The 23,399-nt window shown below is 44.9% G+C and overlaps 1 protein-coding gene across 8 annotated transcripts in view; it reads left to right on the forward strand.

Moving 5' to 3' along the window:
• PPFIBP1 (PPFIA binding protein 1) overlaps positions 1-23,399 on the forward strand; it is a 116,383-nt gene that overhangs the window by 59,281 nt on the left and 33,703 nt on the right. For 7 of the 8 annotated variants that reach the window (XM_074901694.1, XM_074901693.1, XM_074901695.1 and 4 more), the window contains exons 3-7: positions 2,651-2,812; positions 4,719-4,924; positions 15,551-15,637; positions 16,853-16,966; positions 17,497-17,628. In XM_074901694.1, the coding sequence (XP_074757795.1) occupies positions 2,749-2,812; positions 4,719-4,924; positions 15,551-15,637; positions 16,853-16,966; positions 17,497-17,628 (603 nt within the window). In that variant the 5' untranslated portion in view covers positions 2,651-2,748. Of the gene's footprint in view, positions 1-2,650; positions 2,813-4,718; positions 4,925-10,904; positions 10,950-15,550; positions 15,638-16,852; positions 16,967-17,496; positions 17,629-23,399 lie in introns of those variants that run through there. The other variant, XM_074901700.1, reaches the window with a different exon arrangement.

Raw genomic sequence — 23,399 nt, forward strand, 5'->3', positions numbered from 1 at the left:
GCTGTGCAGACTGATGTTTCTCCTTCCTTGGAAGTAGGACCTGGTAACAGTGGGGTAGATGCTGGAGGTCTCCTGGATGCTGTTGGTACCACCATCTGCCACTGCTACTCCCTTCAGTAGAGCTGTTTTAGGCATTTTTGATAACCATGGACAAAAACCTTGTTTAGGAAAAGCAACGAGTACTTTTTTTTTTGAAACATGAGGAGTGACTGTGCCTGGATGAAGTGCAGGGATGGTGATTTTTCTATGCTTGTGAGCCATGGCTTTTTTGTGCAAATGTAAATTAGCAGTTCCTTGCCCCCGGTTAGTGACTCCCCTAGACAGAAGGGGGGGGGGGGGGGGGGAGCACTGTGAATAAACTTGATTAGGGAGTGCTCTGTTCCTTAGCACGTTTTTACCCTGCAGCTTGGCTTTGCCAAGGCAGCCTCCTCAGTAATGTATTTAATGTTTGATTGTGAGTTGTGCTGAGCTCCAATGGTGGCCGAGGTGGGAAGGCACCTCTGGAAGCCTCCAGCCCACCCGCTACCCCAAGCAAGGTTGCTCAGGGTAGGCTGTGCTGGGCAGTCAGTCTGTGAGTGGCTCCAAGGATGGAGACCTCAAAAGGGCAACTCTTTCCAGTTCCTGCTACCCTCACAGTAAAAACATACTTCTATTTAATTTTTTTTTTTTTTAATGCTTAAGTGGAATTTCCTTTTTAATGTGTGCCCATTGCATCTTGTCATGTCACTGGGCCCCACAGAGAAGAGTCTGGCTCTGTTGTCTTTTAGTGACCCCATCAGGTGTTTGTTCACACTGGGAAGATCGAGAGCACTCCTGATTCCGAGACATGAACTGGCTGTTGTGGGTTTTTAGATGCTTTGTGTGTAGGTCCTTTTCCACTTGGAGCTGTGACAAATCAGAGTTTTGCCTGGGGCAGCAGCAGCCCTGGGTTTTCTCTGTGTGCTCGTCGTCCTTCAGAGGGAAATCCAACTTGGATGACCATGTTTACTGGACTTCAGCAGGACCTGGTTATCCATGCCAGGGTATCCTGAAGGTGACAGAAGGTGACTGTCTTCAGACTTGTCCAAGTGAATGTGTTTGCAGAAGCTGAGTTTTCTGCTCATTTTTACTGGGTGTAGAGGCACTGGACCAAATATCTTGAAGGATTTGTGTATTATGGCAGGTATTGTACTGCTTGAAGTTTGTGATTTATGTTGATTTTAAACTTGGGGGCTTCCTTCTTGAAGGCTGAATGTCTTCAGTTATGATGCTACTGCATTTTTTGAGATTTGCAACTCCTTAATTTACAGATATTTTGACTTTTTAAAGTTCTCTTGGCTTTTCTGACTTTGGTAACTAAATGATAAAGTAAGGCATTTGCCAGAAGTGCAGTAGTCTTTGTGCTGTCCTTCAGAAGTTACATTCGAGTTTGGACCTACTTTATGTAATAAAAGTTTTGATGTGGAAGATGAAATGTTTGTTGGCATTTTAAGGATAGCATTTCAGCAAAGCTAGCTGACAGTCTCCAGTAAGAGCTGCCTCCCAGGTGGATCAAACCAATAGAGTGACTCATAGGAGGGAAAATTCAGTTTATAACGTAAATTTTTATTTTGTTTTGTTTTTTAGTAGGCTCTTTTCCAGGACTTATGCCAAAGAAACTGTGAACAACTGTCTTAATTGCTTGTGTTGGGGCAAATGTCAGCAGTGGTTAGGGCTAATACAAAAAACAAATGGCAGTGTAGGCAAAAGGTTAAAGGGAGTTTTCCTTCCTGGTGTTTGTTTAGCTTTGTTCCCTAACTGTATTTATAGCAGAAGTAGTCTCGTGTGTCCTAGATTAAAGTCATGGCAATCTGGGCTATTTCAGTGGCTTGTGTGTCCATTGTGCTAGGGTGGGGGATTGGGTACACCTCTGACCTCTGCAGCTCCACTTCAGCAGAGTACCTAAGCATGTTCTTAACTTGCAGACCATTGGGATTTCGGGTCTGCTAGTTCACCTGCCCAGGCAGCACATCGGGCAGGTTCTCTTTTTCAGGCTTTGCCAGAAATAATTCTCTCGGGACCACTTCTGGCTTTTCAGAGCTTGAGGGTAAGATCAGATTGCATCGTTACGGTGTGAATCTCTGCTAGGCTCAGAGCAGCATTGTCAGGGGGGCAGTCCGTGCGTGCATGCTGTGTCCAGTGAGTCCTGGGCGTCTGAGATATCCTGCCTGTAGGCAAATGATTGCATGCCCAGGACTTCTGGATTGTCAGACATCCAGATATCTTGAGCAAATGGTCAGGCTCCTCCTTTCCTATACCAGTAAAATTCTTGAGGAGAAAAAATGCAGTGGATAGACATGTGGTTTATTGCTGATTTGCAGTTTCCTTTTAGCGACAGAGGGCCTATGTCTTCTACACGAGCTTCCCTGGAGTACCATGTGGGATTTCTGAGGTGCTCTGTGGGATGCCCCTTCAGTGTCACGGACCTGTAGGCAAAGCAGGCCACGGGCTGACCAAGAGTAGAAACTGGGTCATCAGGTTGGTGCTTTGATTCTTTGATACTAGTTCTTGCCTGGTGGTGAACACCTCTGAGTCTTGTGGTCAGCAAACGGCCCCAGTCTTCCTGCTGGTCCAGCGATGGTGGTGTCATGAATTCAGAGAACATGCGGTGAAATGAAGTTCTCTTTTGCAGATTGAGTCACAGACTTGAGGCTCTGGATCCAGCGTACACTCTCAGTGTTTCGTTGCTCCTTATGGTGTAGCTGGTGATCGTTCCTGAGAAGAGAGAAGATGATGAGTGATGCAAGTGATATGCTCGCTGCGGCTCTGGAGCAGATGGATGGCATTATAGCAGGTAAACGCTTGGGGCAGCTTCTTCACTTAGCTGTTTCGGTCCTCCTTTCTCATACCTGAAGGGCAGAGTTTCAGGCTGGTAAGAGAACGCATTGGTAATTCTGTTTGGTGTCTTCCATTATAGCTTAGCAATTACATGTAAATGGAGTGGGGGGATTACACAGACACGGATAAATGGATTGTAGTTTTTCTCCTAGCCGCTGTCAAAATGCTGCTGAAAGTGGCTGGGTGATGCAGTTCAGCTGGTGCACACAGCACCAGGAAAGCCGTGGGCAAGACATGTTTCAAACCAGGCTGAGTGTGTTTAAAGAGCTGCTGCAAGGCAAGAAGTTTGCCTGATACGGGCTACTCTGAACTTCTCTCAACTACAGAGTTAAAACATGAATTGGACTTTCCTTTTTTTCAAAATTGGAATGCTCTGGATCCAAACATTTGGTTTGAACCTGCCTTGAACATTTGATTATTTTTTTTTAAGTACCTATGAAAATTGTAAGTGGAACAAGGAGAGGGAGGCATTGCAAAGTATCCAACCTCTGCTTTTAAGCTGAGTCTAGTGACTTAGAAAATAATATAAGTACACAACACAGAGGAGCAAAGCAGCAAGAAATTAATAGTCTAATCCTATTCCAGCAGAGCTATGCAGACAGCTACCCAAACTGAAAAAATATTCTGCAAGGATAGCAACATGGTTATAAAGTCTTTACTAGTTCCACTTAAAATAATTTCCCTTAGGGAAAAAAATCACCATGCAGTGCGTGCTTTGTTTGAACAATGACTTTTCTCTGCAGTTTTCCTAAAGATATTAAGGACACATAGCAGGAACACATGTAAAGTGGATTCAGTTGGATCATAATGATCTCTAAAAATACATACAAGCTGTGACTTCAGTAATTTCCATAAGTAGATACTGGTATTTGAATCTGATCATGTATCTGTGTTTCCAAGAGCCTAAGTTGGTTATGGCAGGATGAGGTTTAATGTAAAAATAAAATGGGATGTTGGGATGTTTAAGTCACCAGAATCTTCATTTATGCATGTGTCTGAACAGACCTATAAAATAACAATGGGATAACAACTCCTATGCCTTTGTGGGGATTTTTCTCTTTATTTTTTTCAAAGGGAATTAGCAGAATACTCGCATTTTTGTAGCTTGCCAGATGAGATGAATGAAAGTTCATGGAGGCGCATATATGGCATATCACGGTAGTTTCCAAAAGTTGATAGTACAAATGATCCTCTATTGTGAACACACCTCATTGTGCTGAGTCATTACAGTGTTAAGGTCACAAATCACTGTGCTAAAATTATAGTTGGGATTAGCTAGGTTGACTTAAATCAGCCTTAGTCCTGAATTCATAGTTTCCTACCTTACTTAGTATATAGCGAATTTTAATGTAGGTCAAATATGCTTACTGGGAGTTTATGCAAATAAGATTTTTCTCTTTATTAACATGCAAATGTCAGTACTACCCTGTCAAACTGTTCGGTTTAAATTTATTCTCCTGTAGAAGTGATTTGGTCTTTTTGTTTATCATCATATTTTTCTTTATTCTTCTAAAAAATTTCCAGTGCCTTGGAGCAGCTAACATATTTCTCCATGAAGAATGCAGAGCATGGTTTCCTCTGTACACCCTCGCTGTCTGACTTGGGTCATGCAGTCCCTGGGGGTGGCTCAGAGCGTCAGCAGAGCCTGTTCCAGGGGCGATACGCAGGGCTGCCGGCCGCAGAGCGCCAGCCCGGGCTTCTCCTCTGAGCGGCTGCGTGGCGCGGGTGCTGCTTGTTCAGTGAAAGGACCCTGCACCGGCTGGGGTTTGTTCAGTGAAGTGCCAGCGGGAGCAGAGGCCGCCTTGCTGAGGGTCGGACCCGCCTGCCTCATGCCTGACCCCGTGCGGTTTTGTTCCCCGCAGGTTCGAAGGCGCTGGAATATTCCAACGGCATCTTTGACTGCCAGTCCCCCACCTCCCCCTTCATGGGGGGCCTGCGGGCGCTGCACCTGGTGGAGGACTTGCGGGGCTTGCTGGAGATGATGGAGGCGGACGAGAGAGAGGGGCTGCGCTGCCAGGTCCCGGACTCGACGGCGGAGGCTCTGATCGAATGGCTCCAAAGTCAGATGGTACGGTCTTGTCTCGTCTCACCTGGCACACGCTCCTTTTGTATGGTGGCTAGGCCGGCTCAGTCAGTGGGGCTCTGTGTCATGCAGGCGTTAAAAAGTTCTGGAGTAGGTTTCAGAGAACTGAAGGGAGGAGATTTTTGGTTTGGAGATGCTGCTGTGGGGCCTTGGAAAAGCTGTTGCTCAAATACCTTGTGCAGTGGGTTGGTCTGTGCTTTCTTAGTACCACCATGTCTCAATCTAGGGAGCAAAACATTTTTGGTAACTGGAGTTTTGTCTCAGAGTGTTGGGGAAAGACATTTTTATAGGAATCAGATGCTTAAATGGAAGGAAAAAATTTGTTTTCAGTATGAACTTTTCACTAAAAAGCATTTTTGGCAGCCTATTTCCTACAAGAATGAGTGTCATTACTGAGCTTCCTTACCTGGTTTATAAAAGAAGTGAGTGGTATAAGCTCAACATCCCTTTAATCTGGATACCAAACCAAATTTTTATTTTCTGTGTTTGGGAACCTGCCAGTTTTTGTCACCTTGCTTTAAAAACACACCAAAATATACCTGACAAGGCTGTTCTTTCCCCAAGACTTGGTTTTCCCAAAATGTCAAATATTACTGAAACAGATGCTACCTGAAGACTGCCCTGGGAAATAAAATGTTGTGCTTATCAGCAGGTGAGTTGCACGGCATCTTTTCTGAAGGACCCACTGGTTTTGCCTCCAAGTGCTCTGTGGCTGGTGACTTCCTCGCAGGGCCAGAGCCCTTGTGCTCACGGTCTGTGGCAGGGTTTCTGTTGTGGTGTCTGAGTGTACGCAGGTTTTGGGGAAGCACCAGCAGTGGAAGTCAGGACTTATTTCTGGAGGCTGTGCTTCAGGTTTTAAGTCAGCCTGTGGCAGTTACAGTGACAGCAACGGGTGTGCTCTTCTGTGTGTTCTGCCAAATCTGCCTTACTGCAGTGTCTGGATCCTGTTGCCTCACACACTTGGTGCTGGCCAAGGTCACACCGTGCTGCCGAGATGGGGATGCCAGGTCTGATGAAGGCTGGGTCCAGCGCAGGACAGACCACCGCCATGGCCCTGTGCTGCACCCTGAGCATTGCACCCTGTCAGGACAGGCAGCCACTCTCGCCTGGTTCCTTCCCAGGACGGGCATCACGCCCCCTCAGAAAGGGTTCAGTCACCCTAGCGCCGTGGCTGACCTTGCAGAAAGCGTTTTTGTCTCGATAGTGGGGTTTATTTCAGCGCTGCATTGCGGTGGGTGCGGGGCCGTGGCTGGCGCTGGGTGACCTGACGTGCCACGTAGGGACCCGTGGGCTGTGTGCGGCGGGCAGGGCCGGACCTGGGCTAGCAGTACAGGGCTCGCTGCTCTGTAGCTCTTGCGGAAAGGTTTGAGGGGAGAGAGCTTTTTTTTTCCCCTCTTTGCTTTGAACTACTCTTTTGAAAATGCTTGAAACTTAATGAAGCACATGGGAGCTTTCCCACTGCCTCCAGTGGGATTTGGATCTCGCCCCCACTGTCAAAGTGTGGCAGCCAGTGCTGAGATCAGGGGAGGAGATGGGAGTGACATTCGAGTCAGATCTTTAAAGCGCGCAGAGTTCCTGCTAACATCAGCGTTTCCTTCTTGCGTAATGTACAGCAGTGAGCATCGCTGTAACTAGACTCTGCTCTGTGATGAGCAGAAACCAAGGGACATAACTGGTTTCATGCCGGTATAGCCTTTATAAATCAGAGTGTTTGTATGCCAAATAAACAGCCTTGGAAATTAACTGCTCCCCATGGCATGCACAGGCATCAGCAGTCTGTGCTTAGTGATGCCAATCCACCACATGTTATTCTGAAGTGAAAGGGCCCAGCAGCATGGCTGGAGGCTGCAGTACCTGCTGAGATTAATGAGGCCAAGGCCAGTCATTGCCCCGTGTGATGGCAAATGTGTGACTTCAGGATGCCTGGCTGTTAGGATCTGGAACGAGGTCCTTCAGACCCATGTGATGTGGGTCACTGCACGGTTTTTGTTGCAGCCATGGGCTGAATCTGGGAGAGGAAGGGCTCTGTTGTGCCTCCCAGCTTAGTGCCTGCTGAGCACTGGAAAAGACATGGCAGGGGCTGTGTGTACAAAAGATTGCAAAAAATAGCTGTTCAACTATGCCTCTCCTCAGTCTGCCTCAAAATATTCCACTGTACTCCGGCATCCTTAAAGCCCCTAGTAGGAAAGGCTGGATGTTACGATTCATACTGCGCTTCAAGCGTGGGATTTGCAGGTGGCACCAGTGTTGCTGGCCCTTGTCTGGGAAGGAAGGTGTTATGTGAAGTGCCCAGATGATTTTCAGAAGGCTTTTTGCAACTATGCCCATGCTTACAGAGGAGGGGAAGACACCTCCTTGGTTGGAAATCAGTTTAATCCTCCATGCATGAAGAAGTTGTCTCCACCAGGCTATTCCAGGCTGCTGGAACTGGTGTGTAACATCCCATCCGAAGCTGTAAGCAAGTCTCTTGGGTCTCAGAGGAAAACAAAAATAGTGTTTGCTGCTGCCAAACAGTGTGTCACAAGAGAAAAATCCTCTCCTGGCCTGGCAGGGAAACCGCTGATGCCCTAGTTGGGAAGAGGATCTGACAGTAGTGTCCCAAAGTTGCTCGCTTGTGTAAAATGGGGCAGAGCATTCAGTTTTGCCATGCCAGAGCTGGCTGCCTCATGTCTGCTACCCCGTTCCTTTCTGTTCCTCTCAGTGTGTTAGAGAAGTCTGTGCAAGCACTCAGAAAGGGCCAGTGAGTTAAAACGCCTCGTGCTGACTTTTTTTAACTGGTGGATGCCAGATGGCCACGTGACACCAGAGCTGATGTACAGTGCCCAGACATCTGGCAGAGCTTTTCCAACACAATTCGTTGGATGGTCCCCATGGGGAGTTCATAGAAGTTGTATGTGCAGCTTTCTGCTGCACAAATAAGCCAGTTTAACTGTAATACATCATTTCTAATTGTCAGTCTACAGCTCAAAACTGATCTCTGTTTTGCTGAAACCCTGCTCATGTTTCCATGTGCAAATGGAGGGCAGGTGAACATCACGGTTAAAAATTACAAATAAGGCCATTGGTTCAAAGTCTGGAAAGGGACTGAGGCCTTTTCTAATGTCAGACATGTTGGGACTGTGTGCTTTCACTGGGGACCAGACCCGAAATCCATTCCAAAGTTTTGGAGTTTTTTCAGATTTCTCCTGATCAACAGGAATGTTTAATATATTCTGATGTGTGCTTTAATAAAACATGTGCTGTACTCTGTGGAAAGGGAGTTTCTGGCTTGAATATAGACACCGTGTGAATAATTTGTAACATCATTATCACTACAAGACCATTTTAAATGAAACTGCCTTTGCAAGACCAAGGCAGCCCCATTGTGTCCAGCTGGAAGTTGGTAGATCCACCTGTTGAAGAATAATTCTCAGAAACCTTGCTCCCAGTCATGAATGTTGCTCCAGTTTTTCTTCAGTTGAAACAAACAAGAGACAGTTTTCTTTCTGGTTATTATTTTTCTTGACAGTGTTTTTTTGGTGTTTTGTCTTTTTTTTTTTTTTTTTTTTTTTTAAATATCTCTTATGCAACAACCTCCCAGAAAGAAGAAACCAACTGTGTCCTGTTAAAAAGGAGGGTGAAGGGTAGAAGTGGGTGGACAGTCCCTTCCCACACCTCAGAGCGAGCTTCCCCAAGCTCCTGGTCTGAACTTGCCCATGTGGGTCTTGTTATGTGCCTTCTCCTCTTTAGAGGATATGCTCCTGGAACGAAGGAGCTGGGATAATACTTCTTTAAAATCTGCAGCAAGTGCGCCTGTGGTTTTAGCTTTGGAAGCGACTTTCTGAATTTGGATACATACATTATAATTATTATTTTTTTTCACTCCAGAAGTGAATTTTTGAAGATCATTAAAGCAAAACAAACTTCCTGGACCTGAAAGGTGTTTTCTTGAAGAACATTTTCATCTCATCTGAAAATGATCCTTAATTTGAGCTGTGGCACCTACAAGTGGCTTGTGCAGTTGAGTGTTCCTGTTGTGAACAGCATATCTGTCATCTCACAGACCAGCCTCACATTTTGACACTTCTTCAACAAGCTGGTTCTTCCAGAGTGTGGCTGGAAGTAATGAGTTAATATGAGGGGATAGTAGATTTCAGAGAGAAGTTTTCTTCACTGGATAAACATAGTGTGTAATCTTACAGAGATTTGTGGGCCTGTTTGGATGACAGGGTAATTCCCAAGTGGGGGAAGCAGTTTGGTTAGCCAGAAATCATCTCATATTTCTCATTCATGGAATAATCTTGTCTTCAAACCAAAGTTTGTTCTTTGATTGTTTTAGTGTGGGTGAACAATGCATTCATTTGGCTCAGTTTCTGCTTATGTTGAATTTAGCTATCCAAAGGTCCGACAGTAATGTGTGGCACATAGGTGTTTACAGCCAAACACCTGCTTGAGATCCCTCCTCAAATTGCAGTATGAAATGGGCTTTGTCATAACCTTGCAGCCTGTCATCATAAACTGCCTCCTGGCAATACTTCCTGTCTGTGAGAGATCTACCTCTCTAGGTTCTTGAAACACAGGACCCTGCTTCTTGCTAAAGGACATCATCCAAACTGGTGAGTTTTTAACACTGATAGATAATATAGCTCATTTATAGCACGTCTTGGTGTGGCATCTTCATGCGTTGTGGATGAGTTCATCAGCAGTGAGAACAACCCATGTGGTCCTACACTGCAGCACAGGGCAGCCCTGATGGCCCAGGTGTCAAAAGTCACCATTCCCAATTCAAAAAGCATCAGCCTAGCTTAAAAAACACAGCTTCTGCTCCTCTTCTGCTCCACTCTTTTGTTCTGGGCTGTTCAGCATTCATGTTTTTGAGATTTTTATCTATCAGTGGTAGTTGTAAATGTTACTTTTTAATAATGGAAGCTGTGGGGTTTGAGATAATCACAGGACTCCTGGAGCTAGGCTCTGTGGTCAAAAATACTAAGGATTTGTTACGCTGCTGCTGTTACTGCATGAGTTGAAACTTAAACATGAGGACAGAGGTTGGTGGTTGTTGTTGCATTTTACGCGGTTCTTAAGTATGACATAAACTTGAGACAAGCCACTCGTGGGACCTGGGACAGTTGAGTCAACTTTCTCCTTCCTCTTTTTCTTGGTGCCTACAACTGAATACGTGTGCTTCCAGCTTGTACAGTTAATAGCCCGTTAAGAAAAGAAAATTCCCCCCTGTTCACCTTGTAGCTAAAGAGATGAGAATCGCTCTTTTCTCACGTGTTTTTGGGTTGGATGATTTCTACAGAGCCAGGAAGGTGCAGAGGAGAGGGTTCAGCGGGGAGTGAGGGTGGAGGTGGCCGGCTGCTGCCTGCATGGGGCTGCTCTGACTCCCGGTCAGGTTTACACAGCTCTGCGCCCCCCTGCTTTCATCCTCCTCTGCCACGCTGCCTGGCCTTTGTGTGTTGGGATCCCAGCGGGCTCAGGTTGGAAGAAGGGTTGATCTTCCCGGGCTTTGATGTGTTAATTCCCCAGAGGAGCTGCTTGCTCCGCCTGAGGAGCGCTGCTGCTTCCCACATCTCCCTCTCCAGTGCCACGTTCGCCTCCATCCTTGGCTAGGCGAGGAAACCTGCCTCACTTACCCCCTCCATCTCGCTCAGAGGAGCCCTGACGGTGCCGCTCGGCACAGCGCGCGCCTGCGGAGCTGGGGCTGTAGCTCTCAGCCTCGGCTGCCTGTCACAGTCGTTCGTGTCCTTAAATGCATAAAGATAGTCATGACCAGCATGGAGTATAGCTGGGACATTCACGGACACTGCGTCTGGCTAAATAAGGTAAGGCTATCTGTGTTTGTTCTGGCTCTTGCATTTCTCCGAGGGACGAGCTATAGCTGGGCAGCGCTGGTAGGGAATAAGCATTTTGTCTTCCTCTTGTATCAGATACCAGCTGAGCTGCTGTTGAAGACAGTGAATATGTTGTAATGGTTGCATCTTCCCTATTCAACCGCCGTGTTATTCACATTGAGAAAATGTTTCAGGTAAACTCCTCAGAGCGAAGGTCTGTCCTAAGCTGGCTTGCTTTCAGAATTCACTTTTCTTGTAGTGAAGCCTTTTAAATAGAATGCGGGGGTTTTTGAGTGGGTTTGTGGTTTTTTTTCCCCTGCTCATTCTGTAAGGAGGAAGTAATCTGTAAACTTTAGGAAAAGCTTAGCAGCAGGTCTGCCTGCCTGCTGCCGGACCATGTGGAGCAGGCTGCAGATATTCAGAGCAATGAGCAGGGAGGCGTGAAATGCAGGAGATGCTCGTTTGGGAGGGCGGTGGTGTGCTCCCACACAGACTGGGTAAACACTGCTACAGGTTGTGTTCAGGCAGATTTGACCAGTATGAATTTGGGAATCTGTGCTTAGAGAGGGTAAAGCTGTCACGGCTCTGTATTGCAGGGGAAACAGTGGTGAATACTTCAGCTCTGCCCGTGGCACACCAAGTGATGTTGAGGTGGCAGAGGCTGCAGGAGCCTCCTTGCAAGGGACTCTCTGAAGCTGAGTGAACAAGCAGAACAGCAGTATTTGTGCTTAACTAAGCGTAGGTAATGTGTATTATAATGATCTTGAGCAAAGTAAGAAGGTTGATGAGCTCTAATTTAACTCCAGATGGTCAAGAAAGAGATGTCAGGGACAGCTCACTTGCCCAACTGTTGATTGGACTGTAGTGGTCAAAACAGTCAGTGCAATCTGCCGTAAAAGAAAATAATGCTGTTGAGTGGCAGCTCCTTCTATACAAAACAAATTGCATCAACAGCAAGAACAGTGTAATTTGTGCTGCTTATTTTGTCTCAAAAGCAGAAGAGAAGATGAAGGAAAATGACGGTATCAGCTGCAATAGGCTAAAAATGAGCTTTATTTTTGAAAGGAAAATTCAGCAACTGAGAAGAAACAGGTTTTGTTTGTTTGTTGGTTTGGTTTTTTTTAGGAGGTTTAAAACAGCAGCTGTTAGAAACCTGCCTGTGGTTTGGAGTGCTAACTCACTTCCAGGGGAAAGGGATTAAGGACTGAGGGCAGGCGAGCTGTGACAGTTTGGTGATGCATCTGCTTAGTACAGGAATAATGCCCTCCAGAGCAGCGTGGAGCTTTACACTTACATGATTGCAGACAGATCTTACACATGTGTTTAACAGATTAGCCATGGATTGATTTTGCCAAGTTTTTGAGTGTAGTGGGTCTGATCTTATAAGGCATTTTAAGTAAATGCTTAGCCTCGAACTCCTGCAAAGCCTCAGTGGCATCATGACAACTGTTCTTTTGTTCTTAGGATTAAGGTTGGTATTGGTAAATCTGCATTCTCTTCCCATACAGTGTTTTGCAATTAATCCCTGAATTGAAAACACATGAAGAGTTTAAATGCTTAATTGAAGGTAGTTTCTAAGTCGTTGATCAAAAAGAGCCTTCTTTGGAGAATGGCAAAGCTTTTCTTACACAGCTAGTAAAGTATGTTAATCCTATATTGACTTTGATGATACACATTTGATCCAGAACTACCAGGTGCCCCAAATATGCTTGTGGTTGCTGTTGAACCAAATACTTACTTTTCTTTTTCTTTTTTGTTTTGTTTCGTTTCTCCCCAGAGCTGGGCCATTGCTCTGCAGGGTGAGTAGTTGCCAGGCTCAGTCCCAGGGGAGGCTGCAGGTCCCCAGTTGAAGAGAAACTCCTGAAGGACACACCGAGTGGTGCTCACCCAGGTTTTGCACACACCAGGTCTCCTGGCATCTTTCAGACCTCCTTGTAGCCAATTCCTTCCCCATGGGGCTCCCTCCACCTTGTCTCCTGGTGCAGTGCTTTCCCATATCCAGTGTTTGGGCATCTTCCCTCTCCGTTTCCCCTCAGTCCTGCCCACTGCCGTCATTACCCTGTTCTTTCTTCCATGTGTTTCATCTCCTCTCTTCCTTTCCTACCTCTCTGGGAAGAAAATCATGCCAGGTATCAACTTTTTGCCTTTGAAGATAGCGCAGAGGAGAGATGCAGAAAGGCATCGTGTGGCTGTTGCCTGCCAGTCCTTGATCTCTGCACCACCATAGGAGGTGCTGGGGCTACTACTCTGAAATAGCTGCCATGGCCTTTCTCTGTCGTCCTTTCTCCAACTCTCATCTTTTTCTGCGCCGAAACCAAAGCCAGCGAGTTTCTTGCCCTTCATGCCTAAAACAAAGAGTTAGTCCCAGGTATTATGCAGAAGTTACAACACTGCAGACAAAAAGCAAAACTGCGGTTGAATTGTACTGTTTCTGTTTTCAGTGTGCTACAGGAGGTCTGTTTTTATGCAGATTTTACAAAATATTTCTGGCAAGAGACAGCAAATACATCTTTGTATTTGGTTTTCTGGAAGAACAACCTTTACACCAGTCCTCTTTGGAGTTCCCATCACCTCCTCCCTCTTAGGGCAATATGCAGCTGCAGACTGAACTTCCACTCTTTAAATGCTCCTATTTTAAAGCCAAGTATGATGTGCTGAGCAAAACAGGATTTTTTTGAGAAATGTGAATGGAGTTTAACAACAAAGGTGTCTTGGCAAGATGCTGTGCATGACTAACATTCTACTTTAACACCTTATTGGTTTCACAGCATCATGGGTGTTTCCATCATAGTGTGAAACCAGTTCTTACATCCCTATATTTTCTTCACACAGTTTTTGGTTTTAGTTAATTTGTGTCTTGTTATGCTGACTAGAGTATCAGGAGGTTCAGTGGTTGGGGTGCTGATGTGGTGGTTGAGAGGCAGGGAGTTGAGTCTGTGCTTTGACAAGGGCTTTCATGTTAGCCCTGGCAGGATGGAGGGGCATCTTTGCATCTCAGCTGCCTGCTTGCGATAGGGCTGAATATCACTTTCCTTCTTCAGATACACACTGGATTGATAAATGTGTTGTATATTACAAAATACAGACACTGTTCTTATGGAGGCTGAGTAAGTGCCTGAGATGTACTGGAGGACTTCAAATGAGAAGGGAGCTGCAGAATAGCAAAAGTACGCAAAAAACTCAGCTTTGTGCTTCACATACAAGTCAAGTTACAACATTTAAAGCATAATCTGCTCACTGGGCAGCTAACAGGTTTCTTTTGGAAGCTCTTCAACTTCTTTCACCTGAAGTGTTACAAAACTCACGATCTCACTCATCTTGAATGGAAATCCTATGGCATGAGCTAAATTCTGGTAGAGGTCAGGGGAAAAACAGGGCAAACTCAGAAGTTTAGAGTACTTCTGCATGGTTCTTAGTGTCTGGATGGTCAGAAGGCCTGGTAATTTACTGCTAAATAATTCAGTTGCAGGGTACCATGGTATGAGGTATCGGTAAAAATTACTAGAGAGCATCCTTTCTTAGTCTACTCTAGCTCTAGTGATGTCAGGGATGATACTGTGGTCCCCTTGTAAATGTTACACATGTATGCTTGGCAGACACATTTACTACTGCACGCTGATGTAAAAGCTGCCAGGACACAGCCTGATTTCTTGAGAGCGCTAAGGTGAGGTCAGATGTTTTGTACCCCCTCCTCTTTATTTTGTGTCTAATCTTAAAGTGGTGCTGGTGGGAGTTCTGTTATTTCAGTTTCCAGTGAGGTGGTTTCTCCCACCACCCTAGGCCAGACCTGTAAGTTAGAAAAAGACTTTTAGCCAGCAGGTTTCTCGAGGCATCCTCTGCAATCAGGGGAGATGAGCTGCTTGAAAGGGAGATTCAGAGCAGGAGCCTGGGGCTTGCCACTCCGAAGTGGTGGGGGCCTCTCAAGGCAGGTATGTGCTGCAGACTCACCCAGGCACGAGGATCAGTTGCCCAGTTTCTTGCACATTCAGAAGAAATCAGGGCCCCCTCAATGTCAGTGGGAGTCTGTTGAACGTGCTGGATTTCAGAGCAGCTTCTCAGACTCCTCTAAGTGATTTATGCAATGATGGAAACAAGAATTTATTTTCTGAGCTGACATCTGATTGTGACATCCATCACAAAGTGCTTTGAGACAGCTTTGAATAAGGATAGAGCAAAATCTTTCTTGCTGCTCAAGAGCATTGAAGTTGTTATGAAGAAAGAAGTTGCTGATTCCTCTGAACTCTGATAGCATTAACATGTATTCTTGTTTCTCTTCAGCCTCAGGCAGCTTTACAAAAAGATGTGTTTAGAGTGCAGACATTCAGCCATACCCATAAAATGTGCCTGATGTAAAAGGATGTCTTACTGTGTGGTTTAGAAAAAATTGTTTGACTTGCAGAAAGCGTAATGCACATTTTGTAGATTGTATGTTGATTTTTTTTTCACTTGCTGAACATCTCAGGGTATTTGTCTCTTTGCAAGTATGGCTTAGCATAGTACATCATGGAGCACAAATTTTGTTAACAAAATGCTGAATACACAGTAAATGAATTTTGCTGAATTAGGTCACCAGAAGGTTCTTAATTTCTCATCTTTAAGCCCCTGAACAATTCTTGTCCTGAGTGGTGGTCCTGTAGCCTTTGTTGACAGTATATTTGATTTGTAACCGTTTGGGAGCTGGAGAATACTTTGATTCTGTTCTTGAACTGTTCAGACTAAAAATACTGCTTAAGAGCGTCAGTGACAAATGACATGGTACGATGGCTGACTATGCAATATTTGCTGTCTTTTTCAGACTAATGGACACATATCTGGGAATGGAGATGTGTATCAAGAAAGGCTGGCTCGTCTGGAAAATGATAAGGAATCTCTTGTTCTGCAAGTGAGTAGTCACCTATTTTTTTTTTTCCGCTGTTGCATTCATAAGACATTTTGATAGTATGTATTAAAACTTCTAAGGATTTCTTTGAAGTCATGTCATCTTGAACAGGGTTCAGAAGGCTTGCTGATACCTCAGAGTTAAACCAGATTAAGAATAGGTGTGAGTTTAGATTACAGGAAAAATCTAAAGGCCTTTTTTTGTGTGTATGTGATCTCCAAATCTTGTTAGCTGAGCAGGTCTGCAGAGCAACCACCTTGAATTTGTGTTTATCCTTAAGTTCACCGTCTTCCATGGCCATCCACATGCTGTCTGCATCAGGTGACAGATGTCCTGTCTTCATGAAAGGTGACAAAAGCTGTGGTACTGGCCAACAGGCAGGAAGAGACGAGCAGCTCCTCAGAGGTCCTGCTCACCTGCTGCTGGGCTGAACTGGGTCAGGCCCCCGTGCTGTTGCCAGCTGGCTTACCCTTGCCATCAGAGCTGGGACTGTCTGACAGCCATTGGTCTGCACAGGCATCCTGCTGTCCCCAACACAGACCTGGTCTAGGGTCTGTGACAGCACCAAGCACTGCTCTAGGCAGCTTGCTCTCATTCCCAGCAGTACTGAAAACTTCCTCGAAAAAGCCTGGTTAAAACAAAAGCTTCATTCAGAAAAGGCAAACTGGGAATCGGTCTGCAGTCTCAGAGGTGTTGTCTTTGTCTTACCTAACCTCAGTCTGTGCATTTTAGCCTCCTTTGCTTTTATTGTTCTGGAGAGGAGAAGCTATGTGCTGTGATACACTGTGTGCAGTCACTTGGAAAGGGGAATAAATTATATGCAGTGAGGTTTAACTATTTGGTTGTTAAGGTAGGAGCTGGTGGGTTTTAGTTAATGTATTGTCACAGCAAAGGCATAATTATTGGCTGTAAAATGCAGCAGCCACCCCTTGTGGAAGCTTCCAGGACAAGTCAGGAGGTGAGATGCAGAACTGCAGTGCATCCACCAGAACTTTGGCTGTAATTCCAGTAAGTGTGAGGGGAGAGCTTTCCCTCCTCTCCTGTCACCTTCGCCATGCACAGTGTCCGCTGCAGAGCTCTGCTGCTCCTCCTCCTCTGCCGTGGATCCCATTTAATCTTTGGCCCATCTGGCACTGTTATCACATGCAGTTCTCCAGGTGACACATTTGGCATGGGTGCAAGGTACTAAATTGTGCATCCCTTTTTTCTGCTGTGCAGGTAAGTGTGCTTACGGACCAGGTGGAGGCCCAGGGAGAAAAGATTCGGGATCTAGAGTTCTGTCTAGAGGAGCACAGGGAGAAGCTGAATGCCACGGAAGAGATGCTGCAGCAGGTATTTCACAGCCCTATGTCTTCTTGCTGTCTGTTTTCATTCTGTCTTAACAAAGGGCTACTGAGAGCAGTTCACATCAAGGTGTTGCACCCCTTGATGTCTCTTAACTAAGTGATCATTTTCTACCATACTTACTTTAAAGTCTTTGTACTTAGTAATGTCAGTGCTGCTTTACCCTGCAGGAATCTAGTTCTGCTCTTCTTTGACCCTTTCCTCACTGAACTTCAAAGAGACTTGGATTAAACCCTCTGACAGGATGGGTGGATTCCCATCAAAGCTCCTTGCTGCCCAGAGCAACTGTGATGACAGACAAGCTTTTTTCTTGTCTTGGCAGCCAACCCATGGTAGTGCTCCAGTGATCTCAGATGCATCCTAGGTGCCTGGAGTCTGTCAGATGGGTAATAGCTGTGTCCCAGGGCTTCAGATAGTGCAAGGAAGAGGGTGATGCTTTTCCCCATGAAAGAGGGAGAAATAAATTACTGATTTCTTCCCCTTGGATGAATAATTCTGTTCTCTTTATCTTGAATCAGGAGCTTTTAAGCAGAACATCCCTTGAAACTCAGAAGCTGGATCTTATGGCGGAGGTTTCCACCCTGAAGTTAAAGCTTACATCTGTAGAGAAGGATAGGTTGGACTATGAGGACAGATTCAGAGATACAGAGGTGAGTAAAACCCAGCTGAATAAAATGTGAAAGCTGTGTGTGGCTTCACATTACCTAAACATTTCCTGGGATTTTTTCTTTTTATTGGCCAGGCAAGAAGGGAACTCGTCTTTAAGGTTAAACATGCATCTCATAAAATAAAAAGTGTCCTCTTTGGTAAAGTCTGATTTTACAAAGACAGATTTCCAAAAACCATTTTTGATTCTTGCCATCAGATCTCAGGAGGGATGGCATTTAGGATGGATTGAAATAAAATCATGAACATACTGCACTCTCCTGTCCCAACCTGAAACTCTCGTTGCCTTTGTAAGGCGTCTGATGAAATGCTTAAGCCCATTTCAAGTACAGAAAGCCTGTGCAAAGACACAGCACACTGAAAGACATAACTTTTGGTTTTGATAACAGAGAGCTTGAGGTGGCTCGGTGTGAGGGCATTTTGTTGAAGCCTCTCTTCAAACCCCAGCCTTACAGAATCCCAGGACTGAGAGGCCAGCAGTTACTCACCTCAGCCTGGCTTTGAGCCCGGCACTGTGCAGCGCCGGGCAGAGCTGCCCTCCCTGGCAGGGCTCTCCTGAGGAATTTGCCCTCTGTGCACCACAGATCTATGTAGCTGAACCTTGCTCATGTTTGGAGCCAGAGAGCCTCAAAACAGTTGGGCAAAACCAGTTTTTCCAGGAAATGCCAAGAATCAGGCTGAGCTTTGCTGCCAGGGTGACACACCCCATATCAGAAATACCTTGGAGTCTACTTAGGAAGCAGAACAAATTTTCCAATTCTGGGTTCATAAATGAGCTGAAAGGTCAGATGTTTGTATTGTGGATGTTCCAGATGTCATTCATTTCTAGAAGGAAAGAAGCCATACTGCCATCACAGAAGACAAAATTTGCCCTTTCCACTTCAATCAGTGGTTTATCAACTCCCTTCCAGTTTCTTGCATATTTTCTAGTGAAGTGTCATCCCTCACTTTATTGTAAGAATGAGAGCAAAAGTTAGGCTTGCTTTTGAAGTACTTTATTTGGACCGGTCTGAAGTAATTCACAGACTCAAAGAAGTCCACAGGTTGAAAGCTAATGACTTGAATCATGTTCAGTTTTGAAAGGCAGTGATCATTTACGTGGTGATGGCAGTGTCCGTTCCTGCAGTGCAGCACATCTGGGTGCTGTCAGGCTGTGGGCTGGATTCCTGTTGCCTCCCATTACCTTTTCCTCTAGGCTGATGGCAGATGTTATATGAAAGATCACAGCATTGCCTTAAAAGCAGCTGATTTTGCAGTCCAGGCGAGGACTGTGCATGGCAATGCTGGAGAAGTTGGCAGGTGGGAAAGGGGAAGGGAATCGCTGAAGGACTGGTGCGTTCCCAGGTGTGTCTGAGAGCTGGGTGCTTTCATAGCTCTCAGGAGGTGTCCCTGCACACACAGTGCTCAGCTCTGTCATGAATTACAGCATACAACAAATAACTTCTTCACCTGTATACTGACACCTATCATAAGCAGCCCAAATGACAGATAAATGAGTTGACATCAGCAGTAAGTGGTTTTGGGGAGGCAAGGTTTGCTCCAAATGACTGCAGTGAGCAGGTGCCTTCAGAACGGGTTTCCACTGCATCCCCATTTGTAAACACCCTGTGGTTCCTTGTACTTTCCAAAACACGTAACAGAAGTGATTAGGCTCTGAGTGATTTGCTTCCTCTCTCTCTCTCCTTATTTTTACTGAATATGATTAATTGCTAAGGTTTTCTGTACTCCCCCGTTGTTCCTCCCTGAACTGCAGTCTCTCCATAATTTAATAGCACAGCTCAGCATACCAAGAAGGCAGACATGGAGCTCCCTGTGTTCCCAGTGTGGGGACCAGAGCATGCACTGCACCTCTGTAGGCTCTGTGCAAGAGGTTGCCTGCATGGCAGCTGTGAAGACCTTCTCTCTGAAATACCTTGAAATAGGTTTAATGTCTTTGATAAAAATAAGGTAACCTAAATTATGTTTAAAAGGTAATTACCGTAGTTAAGGGCTATATAGATTTATGTTCTGGATATTTTTGCCAGAATTAGTGAACTATTACTAAAATGGTCCTCCCTCCCTTTGAAAACCAGAATGATGTAGTTTAGTGTGATAGAAAATGTCTGTGTTGTTTCTTTTCTGTTTCAACACTTTATAGCTGTAAAAAGGCTTAGGCTTAGACACTGAAAGGGATAATATGTCTTAATTTCCATTTTGTTTGGTGAAAAAATGAATAACTCATTAGTTGTAAGGGTATCAGCCATGCAAAACCTCTTGACAGGTATTTTGGAGGCAGTTTTTTGCTTTTTCAGAAGTATACAGTATTTTATTCAGTGTTGATCTAATTATATTCCTGTTTAAAGTAGTAGATGATCAGTTATTTCAGCAGCTGAGTATTTGAATGAATATTTAAAATATTCTGCTGTAAAACACATTATAGCATTGACATGCAGTGCTCAAAATGGAAAAAAAATCATACCCAAATCAGGAGAGAAAAGCTATGAATATTGTTTCTGTTTTTATTTAGGGAAAAGGAAGTGAAAGCAAACAAAAAATTCACATCTTGCAACTTCTGTGTAGATACTATCACCTACAGAATTACCATTCAGATTAAGTCCTTCATATTACCCAGTTTTTACTTATGTCTGTCACTGCAGATTCCCATTCCAGCTTGGTAGGTTTCTCATATTCACCATTCTTTCTCTAACAGATACTTCACTAGATCTGTAAACTTTTTTTCCTTTGTGGTCTAGGACTTTACTGTCTAGATGTTCACAAATACGCAGCTTTTTCGAAGCTAAATGTATACTTAATAGAGCTTTATAATTGTTCTGTTCTTTAAAGCATTCCAGTCTTTCCACTTTCTCAGCAGACACCAGTATGATTTTCCTTAAGGAGCATGGGTGGTCTCAGTTGAGCTGAGTTTATGTAAGAAAATATCATCAAGGGAGTTTATTATTTAGGGAGGAGTCCATAACCAGACATGGTCTTTGAAGCGGCAGCCAACGGGTAAACTGGCTTACTCACGGGGAATTCTTCATAATTTAAACACCACCAGTCTCCTTGTGCGGATGAATTTCTGAGTGGAGCGAAACGATGAATGTAGTTTGTGTTTCCAGTGCCAGTAAGAAGCCTCTGACCCCTGAAGCTTAAAGTTATCATTGGTTTTTTGTGCCTCCCTGGCCCTGCTATGAAAAGCTCAAGTAACACGAGCAGGGAAGGAAAAGGCTTTGGGAACAGGAGTCTGTCTGTCCCACCTCGTCAGCTCCATTCGTGGATCCATGCAGGGAACAGCTGTTGGGCGTTTGCATGGAGCGACCTGACTGGGGATCAGAAGAGGACCCGTTGTGGCTCTTTCCTGTTTTGCAGGTTTTTAAGACAGGAGCTGCATTACGCCCAGGGCAGGTATTTTAACCCATTTATGGGTGCCCGAGGAGGAGGTACTAAACACAAACAAAGTATGTACCATACACTGGCCACCACGTGGGTGACTGTTTTACTGCTGATTCAGCCAGAGAACTTGGAGGGGTTTTGATCTGGTCTCAGATCTTGATGAACTGGTACAGCACCCTGAGTGCCACGGGGACATACACACCCCAAGCATGCCAGCTCTTTAGGTCATAAACAGCTGTAATGATTGGCACCTTCAGGTTTCAGACAGTGCTGTGATATCCTTCTGGGGCCACTGCAGGAGGCAGCAAGGCAGCCCTTATTGTGAAAGGTTTGCAGTCAAAATCAGTCCAATAGAGAATAGTGGAAGAAAACAGTCAATATTTCAGGGCAGCAAGTAGGGAAGTGAAATACACTGGATTAGGATTTCTTAGGGAACTTCAGTGCCATTGACAATCTCTACCTCCAGTACCTTGCCCAGAGTTAAATAATAAATTCCATATCCAGGAAGACAGCCCTGTTTGGGCCTTTTCTTTTTCCTCTGCTCATTTATGCAAGGCTTGACCATCTCTTTTGCACTAGTGAGGGTCTGTGTATGGAACCTGGTAAATCTTTAATGTACACTTCTGCCTTGAAAAGATGAGAATGAATGTCATTTACAGTTACTGTGTTGTAGATAACTTAAGACTTGAGTTAATGTTGCATGTTCAAGAGAGTTTTGAAAATATTTTTAGGGCGAAGCATGCTGTCAGGGCTTGTCTTTAGTTCTATTTAACCCTTGAGAAATTGTATGGTATTTTGGGTGACGAGTTACCGGTGATAAAGGATCGGATTACCCATGAGGCCCATTACAGATCAAGCAGAAGAACTTAGTTTCTGCTCCAAGATCATACACTCTTGGATTCTGATTGCAAGATTGCTGTTTTCTGTGACACTGCAAGTGCATCTTGACGCTGCTGTTAATTGATATGAGTTGTGCTAACTTTTTTTCATAAAAAGGGTGTTGGATTGTTATTCATTTTGCCTCACAGGGGCCTTTTGAATATGGATAACTGGTTTTCCTCTCCTCCTTCAGTATTTTAAAGTCACATAGTTCAAGTGATAAGCAAGTAGGCAACACCCTCAGCAGTTATTGCTATACAGCCTATTTTGACATTGGAACATGCCAAAGCAGAAGTGACGACTGCAGGAGAGAAAAGCCCCAAACAAATCAGTTGTCATAGTGTCAAAGCTGACCATCAGACCTGGGAAAACAGATTGGTTGGACATTTTGAACACCTGGTGTTGGTAAGAAACAGCTCAATAGGTGTAGTCATGCAGACTGACATCCATCAACATTTATACTTAGGAGAGTGATATGCTTTGTAAAGGTCACACATTGAAGACTCGGTGAGGAATTGCAGGTGTACCCAAATCAGAAGGTCATACGTTAGCAGTACTAATTACTAATAACATCAAAATGTTCTGTATTTTCCTTTTTCTTGTAGCTCTGGTAATGGAGTTTGGTTCTTGCTAAAGAAATACAGATGCAGCTCTGTTGTCGTCAGATTTGTTAAGCACGAAACAATAACCAGAGGTTTGTAAGCTCAGAAAACGTGGCGTGGGGCTGGAAGGCAGGTGTTAAGAGGCACCAGTGAATACTTTCTAGACGTCAGCTTGTTAATTTATAAATCTCAATAATACAATTAGCTCTGAAAAATTATGCTTACAGTTGTTAGCTCGATGTACTGCGTTGCTTGACATGTCGAGGATTTGCCTTTCTGTGTAGGAAGGCAGGCAGACCTGAGTACCACACTATCTTCTTGGTAGTTTAAAAGCTGTTACGCTGCAGTTCAAGGCCTCTTATGTTTTCTGGGGTGCACAAAGAGCTTATCTTGTCTTTTGAAGAGTTTACTGGTGATACAGCATTACAGTAGCTGCTGAGAAACTGCTTTTTTTTCTTTTTTTTTTTCTTTTCACACAAATCTGACACGGATCTGGTGCCCATACATACGCAAAAGGTCAGTGTCATCTACATGAGGCAGAAGCTTGCTGGACATCGTTGAGTTGTGCGAAAGCCACAGCTTCCTGGTAATGTGTTCCCCCTGCTGAGCAGGAAGATTATTTTCCCAGTAAGCTGTGATATGGTACCTCTTATGTGGAGGGACACTCTGTCCAGGCCTGCAGCTGGCCACTCAAGATGCCATTTCCCCATGTGGAGGACTGAGAGGTTTGGCGGAAGGATGCCTTGCACCTTGATGGCACAGTCAAGCTCAGGGTTTGTTTGACCACTGCAGGAAGGGAGCTGTAGAGCTGGTGGCACTCAAACCTGGTCGGTCTCTCCAGCAGGATGGCCGGGAGGTTAGCCATCTGCTGAAGAGCTCAGATGTGAGTTGGCGGTGGCTCC

Source organism: Athene noctua, chromosome 3 (genome assembly GCF_965140245.1).
Source record: "Athene noctua chromosome 3, bAthNoc1.hap1.1, whole genome shotgun sequence".
NCBI classification, from domain to species: domain Eukaryota; kingdom Metazoa; phylum Chordata; class Aves; order Strigiformes; family Strigidae; genus Athene; species Athene noctua.